Source organism: Schistocerca cancellata, chromosome 1 (genome assembly GCF_023864275.1).
Source record: "Schistocerca cancellata isolate TAMUIC-IGC-003103 chromosome 1, iqSchCanc2.1, whole genome shotgun sequence".
Lineage (NCBI taxonomy): Eukaryota > Metazoa > Arthropoda > Insecta > Orthoptera > Acrididae > Schistocerca > Schistocerca cancellata.
In genome coordinates this window covers 513,268,764-513,279,436 of record NC_064626.1, presented here as the reverse complement: position 1 = coordinate 513,279,436, position 10,673 = coordinate 513,268,764, and the positions used below count along the sequence as shown (strand labels likewise).

At 36.2% G+C, this 10,673-nt stretch overlaps 1 protein-coding gene across 4 annotated transcripts in view; it reads left to right on the top strand.

Moving 5' to 3' along the window:
- The first annotated feature begins 168 nt into the window (after window positions 1-168).
- The window catches only part of LOC126178373 (syntaxin-1A), a 378,467-nt gene continuing 367,962 nt past the window's right edge, over window positions 169-10,673 (top strand). For 3 of the 4 annotated variants that reach the window (XM_049924526.1, XM_049924528.1, XM_049924527.1), the window contains exons 1-4: window positions 169-367; window positions 1,102-1,191; window positions 6,636-6,791; window positions 8,134-8,233. In XM_049924526.1, the coding sequence (XP_049780483.1) occupies window positions 335-367; window positions 1,102-1,191; window positions 6,636-6,791; window positions 8,134-8,233 (379 nt within the window). In that variant the 5' untranslated portion in view covers window positions 169-334. The remainder of the gene's footprint in view (window positions 368-1,101; window positions 1,192-6,635; window positions 6,792-8,133; window positions 8,234-10,673) is intronic. The other variant, XM_049924529.1, reaches the window with a different exon arrangement.

The following is a 10,673-nucleotide window of genomic DNA, read 5'->3' as shown; positions in this document are numbered from 1 at the left end:
TTAATTATTTTGCAAGAAATAAGGTTTTTGAAAGTTTTTAAAAATTTTAACTAATTTTTAATACAAATTTTTCAATTATTTGCTATGTATTTACCCTTTATTTTCGAATGAAGTAAGTAAATGACTAAATGTCGTCACAAGCGCTCTGACGTCAGCTACGCATGCGCACAGTGACAGACGGCACTGCAGAAGCTCTGAACTCGTAAGCGTATCGATTTTTATGATTGTAGTGTCTGTTTCGGTAGTTTTAGTGTCGTTCCATGGCAGAGTCAGTGAATGGGGTGTTTATATAAGGCAAGACGAATCAGTATTGTGTGACTGAGAACGTTAGAAGATGACGAAGGACAGATTAGCTGCCCTTAAGGCGGTAAGTGAAAATCTAAAGTTATTTTTGAAGTGTAACCCGCCCCGCGGCTTACCATTCACTGAACATGACTAAATGTCAAACAAAATAAACTTGCGTTTCGAGATGTCGCGCCGTTTTGATGCTTTTAACATAGCAATGTGAAGTAGTAACATCAATTCTGGACCCTTGATTCAAGCTTTACAGGATTTATAGCAAATATTTCCGCAGCGTTGTTTTTGTGTGACAGGCTTCCTTACTATCGCTTAAATAGTCTTTGATAGTTTGTGGTTCTTTTTGCATTCTGGTGCTATACTGTGCGTATTCATAAACAATAGATGGATCAACAAGATTTTTTCATCTGACGTTTCCTTCAGAGACGGGCAGGCCATGTATTTCAGTAGCTGTCAAAACAAGTCTGGCTGTCGTATTTCCCAGTAAAGTTTAAGTAATTATGAATAAACATAATGTCTGGTAAAATATAACTTCATATTTTCTTTAATGTCCGCGTCATTTTGCGACTGTTGTCTGTTATGTGAATTTGCTTGATACATAAACTGAGTGTAATTAAGGCCATTATTGTTAAAAGTTGCCAAGCGCCCGGCTAATTTAATTTCCAAAATAACCAGGAAATAATATTTACTTTCCTTAAAACAGCTATACATAGATCTTTGCGTGTTTAATGAAAGTAAGTGCACTTGTAACTAATATTTATTATTGAAATATCTACATAGTTTGTTTATTTTTTAATGTTATAGGCTCAGAGTGATGATGACGATGTTGGACCTGATGATGTTGCTGTCAACGTCGAAGGAAGGGATGGCTTCATGGATGAATTTTTTGCAGAGGTGAGCCTACCCGATCTATACAAATTTCTAGCTGGTTTTTAAACTTTGAGGCTACATTTTGTATAGTATACATTATTTCTGTCTTCAAATGTGGGAGTGGATTGGATAGTCAATGTGCAGGAGTCTTGCATGAGAAAATTCATAATTAATCAGTCTTCATTATATTTCTTTTATCTTCATTGCACTATATGATCGGACAGGTGACTGCGAAAGAAAGAAACAAACAAGATGAACTGGTTAAGGACTGGTCTTGTCAGAGAATGTACATTCACAGCCACAGACTGTCAAATCTTCATCTTAATGTGCCTGACACTGCCTTGCTTTGGAATTTAACAACTAAATGTTTAACAAAGCCTAGTGATTGGGAACTGGCTACTGCAGTCTTACATGCTCATGCTTTGACATTTAATGTCGAAAATTCTTTTCTGCTGTTGTATTTTTATATTAACAAAACTACAATAAAGTGCTATCAACTAAATGTAATTTAAATTTGCAGTAATTTTAATGGAAGTACTGGTGTGTCATGGGCTGTAACTTGAAACATACAATTTTAAAGATTTTTTAAAATTTGAACCTAATAAACAGTAAATAAACAATTTATTAACATATTTTACAGATGACACATAGAAAAATAACAATTTCTACATTTTAAATGATATAAATCTGTCATTTGCTCTGGTCTAATATGTTGAACATACTTGGAATCAAAGATAAGTGAGAAATGTTGACCAACTTTAGGTCAAAATGCTTTTGTAGTTTGATATCTCAAGTTGATTGGTTGATGTTAAATGTGAAGAGATTCTGGCATCACATGAAGTTGTTAATTAAATTTGAAAACTTCTCATTTCTTAGAGCCTTTACATGAGAGAAACAGATTGGATATCATAATCTAAGTGATAATGAGAAGGTTGTTGTACTAAATAGTTCATTGAAGAATGATGGTGACAGGACATCAACATATTTTAGGAGCCAGATTGTTATTCCAACACAGAGGGGGGGGGGGGGGGAGTGAGATTACGATGGAGCATATTCAGCATGGATTTCTTCAATCTTCTACGTCACTGTTGCACTTCACGTGCAAAAATGTTGTATTATAATCTGATGTGAAAGAACTAGCCTCTTTTTTTTCTGTCTGTCCAAAAGATTGACTAGTGTAAATAAGGTGTACAATTGTAGCATATAGTTATTGTTTTAAAATTGTTACCCCTATCACAGAAATAAATGTTGTGCAGTTCAGAATTTTAAGTTCAGAATTTGTAGCCCAGTGGACGTCATTCCATATCGAACTGTTTCTCAGTCAGTCTCAGAATTCTTTGTTTCTTCTTGCTTCTTTCACATTTGACAAAGGTTAGTTAGTTTATGTGAAAATGCCAAGTTCCACCAAGGCAGAGTGTCTACATTAAATTGTAGGTCTCACTATAATGACTGGGTAAGTCATTCAGAGATTGAATGAAAACATGGACACACTACATACGATGGGACCTTGCCTTCTAAAGTATTGTGGTGTTAATACTGACTTTCAGGTTGATAATTTTACTCTCCCTGCTGATCTCAGTGAGTTCGAACCTTGAATTAACGTGTTGCCACATTGGGTATCCCACTAAAAATCTAAATAGTTAGATCTGATGGATGATTCTGTCGTATTACGTGAATTTGATTTCATGCAGTGCTATGTGTCTGAAGTTCAGATACTATGTTAAGCCTGGTGCCACATCCACCTCCACCCACTATAAATAACTGTGGGAACTGATTTAAGCTCAGAGGAAACATATGTATGCAAATTATATCCACAGGTATACTTTGGAAATAACCATCCTGTGTGTCATGGAAGATGCTTAATGTGCTAGTATTCTCTTCCCACACCCCCCCACCCACCCACCCCCCACGTACACACTGTCTGGTACACCGTAATTGTGTAAGAGGAAAGACTGTTTAAGTGTACCACTGTATAAGCCAAGGGGATGAAGTACTGTTTCTTGTAATGCCCTCTCACAGTTTGAAGGTGATGCATAATGGATTTTATGAAGAAACTGGAATTTGTTGTGTATCTTTTGACTCTCGTGGTCCCTAAACAAACTAGTAACAAATCTCATTGTTGTTCTATGAAAATGACTGTTAATCCAGCTTTGTAAAGGTTCCAAGCAGATGAACAGCAGGGCCTAATCACTGCTTGATGCATAAAAAGTAGCAGTTCAGAATATAGCTGTCATAGTTGTGTATTGGATATTTCAGCTTATTTCATGTCATAATCATTTCAAACTACTTTATATCATGACTGCACTATTTCACTATGTATACGCCTGATGGGTGTTGTCGTAGATATCTCACCTCTGTATTAGATAAATTGGCAACATAATGAAACTTATACCCAGATTCACTGGTAATGCTTCACTGACCAAGCTATCGAAGCACAACTAGTGACCCATCCTCATAGATTCACCTGCAAATAATCTCTCCTATTTTCTAAACTTATTAGAAGTTAAAAGCGATGACATTTTTGTGCATTATTCTTTCTCCCAGGAGTGGTAGTTCAGCATAGTTTGAATGTGAGCTTCTGAAATTTGGAAGAAACAAGAGGGATACTGGTAGAAGTGGGTCTGTCTGTGTGGATTATGAATTGTATCTGCACAGGTCAGTTGCCAGTAAATGTCAAAATACTGCACATTCTGATACAGTGTAAATTATGGAGTCTATGGTAAATTTATGATCATAAGAATAGGAGAAACTAATTGAATGACACCACTTTTACTCTATAAAAGAGCTCTTTTGCAGTAATACATAAAAGCTGTTTTATGCAGCTCCAATTATGCAAACAGAATTAAAATTTCCTGTTAATCAGTTTCTGACTTCATGTAATTTTTAAGTTATTACTGCATCACCTACAGTTACACTGCTGTGTTTTTGAATCAAAAGTGGGAGAAGGAAAAAAATTGTGAATACACTACTACTTGTAAAGTTTAGTGGTACTATTACATAGTTCTTATTGTCATACTCATTACTATTTATGTTCTGTGTACTGATTGTTCTATGCTATGTTCTACTCATTCCATAGAACATGTCTACAATAAAGTAAAATGATTGGCCAGATGAGAATATTGTAAGTTAGTGATCATAGAGAAATTTAAATTCCTGAGGAAACTGTGTGGTATCTGCCTTTTCATTGCTGCTTTGATAATATAAGAGGCTGGACTATTCAAATGAGTCTCATAGGCATACATAAAATCTGTCCTAGTGGATGCTAGGACTTTTTGTATGCAGATAAAGCCTAAATTAGTTTTCATTGTTTAGTGTGAAAATTTGTTACCTTTTAGTATTCTTCCAATAGCAGCCGTACTGATGTGTTAAGTTCACAACCACAAAGACCAGGCAGATCTCGTATACTGATTGACGGGGGCCGACAAGCTTTGTGGAGGTTAATTTTTAACAAAATTACGTGAAATAGAGGAAGGAATCGTTTGTGAGTTACAAAGTGCTACCACCGGTCCAACTAGCACAATGACTGTGCATAATGAGTGAAAAAGGATGGGGTGCAGTGGTCATACAGCTCCTCATAAGGCAGACATTCCTGTAGTCAGTGCTAAATGATGCTTGAAGTGATGTAGAGAGCAATGCTGTTAGACAGTGGATGATGAAATGAGTGATTTGGAGTGATGAGTCGTGCTATATGCTGTGGCAATCTAGCGGAAGTGTTTGGGTTTGACAGATGCCTGGACAACATTACCTACATCATAAACCAGCATCTCTGAGACAGTGATAAAATCACTATCTTTGTTGTTTCAACTCTATAGTAAGAACAGAGTGCTATTTCTGCAGATGCATTCAGACACCTCATTGAGTATCCCAAGCAGTGTTAAAAGTGTCACAGTGGTGAAGGGTGGAACATCCCAAATTAATCTCCACTATTAGACATGCAGATACTTTCAACCAAATACTGCATTGATCACTGATAGTTACTATTAATTTTTTGCAAAATATTTTGAAGATTTTTAGTCACATTTATGCCTGTTGAGCTGTGGATGATGTTTGGTGAGAGATTAAATGTAGATAGTTGCATCTCATACTTCGGCATACGAATCAAAGATCAGAGCACAGTGCTGAAAAAATTTATTGACTTGGCATTTTTTTTTTAAACTCACTCACTGCTTACTTTGTCGGCCTTTGTTTTCTGCACTTGTGAATGTGTATTGGTGTTAAGTGTAAGGATTGGAACATTACTGCATATTACAGATAGTAATAACTCTAGAACTCTTAACATTTGAAAGTAACTGTGAGTGCTGAGATTACAGGTTTCTTGAACTTCTGTGCTGCAGGTTTGTTTCAAAATAATAGTTATTCCCTAGATACCTGTCCTAATAGAAACTATAAACATTATTATGAAAGGAAGTTTTTTCCGGGTTTGCTTAGGGCGCCATCTGCGGAGTGTGTGTGAGGAATCGCCCACCTGAAGGAAACTTAATTGAAGTGTGTGTTGGGAAGGTTGTTTGAATACCGAAGTGATGACCAAAATGTCTGAAGTATTAGTATGTGATACCAGAAAATGTAAACCAGTCTTCAGGATAAAAATTATACATATGATGAGTAGCACATTGTTCATATTGTCTATCCTTTGTAAATACTGAAACAAGCCCCAAGCAGATGCAGATAGCCATTTATAATTTTCACTTATTTTGGCAGCTCAAAACCATACTGGAGAAATAATTTTCATAGCCTGTTTTTCTGTTGGTGCATTTTCTAAATTTCATTATTAAAGATATTTTCATGTACCGTTGGCACATGCTGGGCATACCGTTGGCACATGCTGGGCAGACAACTGTGTATTCATATAAATGCAGTCAGTATGCTCTGAACAAATATTAGTGATGCATTTGACAGTAAAATTTCTTTCTATAACTGGTGTACCAAAGTGAATAATACACTGTCGCCAAGTAACTTTTTGCTTATGTCACTCATATCTGAAACATAAGTCTTTGCTAATTCATATGTAATCTGATTGTAGCATTCTTGACTAGGTGTAATGCTGTGCTGCTTCATATGAAAAACATTATTTACACACAGTGCGTAAATCAGAAAAATCATTGGTCCAGTGCTTTATACTTTATACCACTATAAACTTTGATCTGCATAGACTCCAAAACTATGTTGCGGTCATATAAAGATTTTAAAATATGTTTTGATATATGTAGTTTGTCATCTCTCAGGACTTTTCAAGCATACTCAAGTGTCTTGCAAATATATATGTATGTTTTTCAAACCACATTATTGGTCATCTGAAAATTGATAAAATAATCTTCAGTACATTGCTAGATGTTTCATGATGATTTGTGAAGGATATCTATTATGTTGCCAAAAGCAAACCATTTCTTACTTTCAACATGTGTACTCAGCATTTGTGGCAACCAAGGTGCAGAAATGGCTTGTCAATGAGCTCATGCTTAATTTTTCAGGAGGCGCAGTCAACTGATCGGGATAGTGGAAATGGAGGTGTTTCAGCATATGTCAGAAACTTGTTTCAGAGCTTGGTCCCTGGTGAATCCTTCAGAAGGTTATACAATCGATCTTCCATGAATTCGTTTTCTGATTTCCATTCATTTTTGTCTAAGGTCAGTGACACAGCAGGTTTACGTATTGATGGGAGTGTCGCTTCAGGAAAGCTTTACTAAACCAGCGCCTAACCAGCAAAGAATGGCTACTAACTCTGTTTCTTCACTTTATATGCCCTAGAATTTAGAAAGCTTTTCCCTAATTGATTTGTGCAGTGAAATGTGAGGTATGTTCTTAGCATGCTCGTGGCAGGTGTTCTTAAGAAACCTTGTGTAAATAATTCTATGAATCTAAGGAATCTGAAACTTCTAAAAGGTGTGGAATGGGGTGCTCCTATTTTCTTGGCATAAAATGTTGAAGTTGTTATTGTTGCAACCTCATAACTTGGGCCATTAATCCTATTTCAAGTGTTCATTAGTTTATCATCTGTGAATAGATGTAGTTGTGGTCTTAGAATATCAGCAATTATGGATTGCTGTGTTACATATCCTCAGTGGAGATATAAACCACTATTTTGGTGTCTGAAAGGCAATAGAAGTAAATATTTTCATCGTTTGGAAACTTTTATGATCGCCACAAATCTGGAACATATGTATGACATATGACAGTTATGTTTATATGCAATTGTACAAACGGAAAAAGAAGTTCCTTAGCAGTGTATCTGGTTTGCTATGATACTCACCTTCCATGGTGAACTGTTCTGATATACTAAACAGTGTGTGCTGGCCTTCTGTAAAGCAGCTCTAGAGTCTCTTCATCTTATTAGTTACTGCCTGATATTTCTTATCTTTAATGTGGAACTACCAGGGGGGATTTATGGTGCACCTTCATTAAAGTTCAGAAAATAAGTTTTTCTTCGGGAATTGTCTGTGTGGTGTATGGCTTGTATTATAATCTAATGTTTCACATTTTGTGTATTTATAAATTGCTAAATGAAGTCATATGTTTTTTGAGCTAAAATTTTTGTTGTACTGTGATAGAAGTTACGAAAATTACTTTTTTTAACAAAATAAATTAGTTATGAAATTGGTTAAATGTAATAATTTTTACTTTTGCAAGCACAGGTTTTGTTTTCTCTCTTAAGGAGAGAGAGAGAGAGAGAGAGAGAGAGAGAGAGAGAGAAAAGGAAGTTGGGAATGACTGTGAAACATAATGTAAAGCAGAATAATCCAAAATTTAGATGAAGATGCACAAAAGAAATGTGTAAGAAAGTATCTGACTTTCTACTGTCCACCGAAGAAACTGAGCTTGAATGTATGAGGGATGTAAAAATTTTTGGGTTTGCTGCTCCTTGCTCTTGTGTGCTTCAGTTTAATGGGAAATACAAGTGTTAATATGTTTCAGCAAGAAAAGGAAATATCTTTCTTGATGATTTGTAATAACAAATTTTGCCATCTACAGGTGGAAGAGATTCGGGAGATGATAGACAAGATACAAGCCAATGTGGAAGAAGTGAAGAAAAAACACAGTGCCATCCTCTCAGCTCCTCAGACTGATGAGAGTAAGTACTCAAAATCATTATGCTAAAATAAGCTCTGGGGGTGTGCATACCACTTCTCTTCTTACACAGAGAGAATTTAAATACAACAGATGTTGCCAAATATTTTCTTCAGGATTTTCAGTTGTTTCTCTCATGGGTGTTACTGGTTTCAAACAAATTTAGTCATCCTCAGGCATGTGCTGAAATTAGTTTAGTGTAACAATGCAAAGGAAGGAAGAAAGATTAATGCATATATGTACTCATCATACCAAAGTTAGGGAATGCTGTGTTAGTTAAAAGATAAAAATCGCAGAAATGTTTCAGGGAATCGTAGTTAGTATTACTTCCAGTTTAAATTTGAACGAGATATCGGTTCGTTCATATGTGGTCTTACAGCAACACTCAACTAATTAGTATAAAGTTTGCAAAAGCTAACATTTTCTATTAGCGTCATTGTCTTATGCTGCTTCAAAATATTTGGGATGTGTAATGTCACGCGAAGGCTTGTCTCGTGCTGAAAGATTGAAAGATGCTATAAGCTTCATTGTGTACTGTAACAGTGTGGAAAATCACCAGCATGCAGTTGTAAACTATGTTGAAGATGAACAACTGATTTTGTTTCTTTAAATTGGGAAAGTAACAAAACATTTCATATTATTGGTCAGCATTTCATAGCCCAAAATGGCTTTTGGGCTAATAAATGCTGACCAATAATATGAAATGAAGGCACAAGGCATTTATAAAAATGGCCTCATAGATTAGTGTGGATTTGAAACATCAGATACACTTTGAGATGAGAGATCATCATGAAAGCAAGTTATTTATGTGACGAGAAGAAATTGCTAAAACGGGCATGACAGTTGCATCTCAGCAAAAACATAATTATCATACAGTGCAAAAAAAATCTGTACAGAATTGACAATGCAGAATGTAGAGGCATAATTGAAGAGCGTGTTTTTCATAGCATATTTAATGTCAGCTAGAGATTGCCAGGAAACATTCAAAGTACAATTCATTGTCCACAAAGGCAGGTGGTCACTTAGTAAACTCTTTTTGACCATTTCTTGCCCATTGTTCTTCAGCCTGCAGTGTTTACCAAATGAAAATAACAGAAGAGAGGGGGAAGATTTGAAGAAAGGCTGTGCAGATCACCAGGAATTGATATGCTATCACAAGTTTTTCACAGGAATAATCAGTGTTTTGCGTGAAATTCCCCATGAAAGTAGTAGCTTTTTCGTAAAGCCTGAACTGTAAATATTTGTGAGAAAGTATGTTGCAAGTCTAGTCAGTATACTCATTGGTTAGTTTTACCTTGTTCAAAGACAATACTGTAAATTGAAGTTTCATATCTACTCATTAGTGAGCAGGTGGTTGTGGTCATGACCCCAGCTGCAAGTGTATATTTTGATTAAAATAACTTTGTGATTAACATTTCATGAGTCAAGTGGTAGCTGACAGTAGTTAGCCTACTGCAGCCCGTTCTCGCCCCCCCCCCCCCCCCCCCCCCCCATGGTTGCTGTCGCCTTCTACAGGCACAAGCAGCAGTGGGTTTCCAGGGCATACAGGCTCCTCAGGGTGTGGGATGGAACTAGATTGGGCCTGGCTGCGTCAGATAAGTTTTCCTTGTGTGCACAATACTGTCTATCACACAATCTTGTGGTATGTTGTGTATGAGTTGGCAACTCCACTCCCCACCACAGATGTGTCAATCACAAAGTTATTTTAATCGAAGTAGCATTTTTTTTTGCTGCAGTTTCACAACTTCCTTTGCAGTTGACAGAAATTGGAAGGCTTCGACTATGTATCATTGCTTTCAAATAACGCATAAATGCATTAACCCTCCTTGTAGAACATTACATGTAATACCGTTCATTTGTGAGAACTGACATTCATATTGTATAAATATGTGTAGTTATGCGAATCTGTCAAATGAGAATGCAGTTTGTGACACAAAACATGTTGACATGTGACACCAGACCTACATTATATTCTGTTGTTAGCTACACTCATTTTCATCAGCAGCAGGTCACTTTAACTCCTGAATAAGGTGTCATCGATAAAAAACTTGGAAATAATAGTGAATAGGAGGAAAATATTGCTGCACTAGATACCATCTGCCTTTGTGACGGCTCTTATTTTACAGGAAAGAAAGTGAAGTAATAGATGTACTGATATGTAGTCTTAGTTGCACTATAGGGACATAAGAACAATGTAACAACAAACCACGAATCTTGCGGACATGATCATTATGATGAAAAATTAAATAATAGCCAATGAAATTGTTTTTGAAGAAAACAAACTTCTACATATTCACACTGGCAGCTGAAAGCTTGGGTTGGTTGCTAAAACCAATTCTTGGTTGCAATTGGAATGTGAAGAAGAGATAGTCATTAGTCAGTAGCCCTGTAAACAGGATAAGTGTCTTCCTCTATTACAGTTAGAACTTACATGAAGCCCTCAG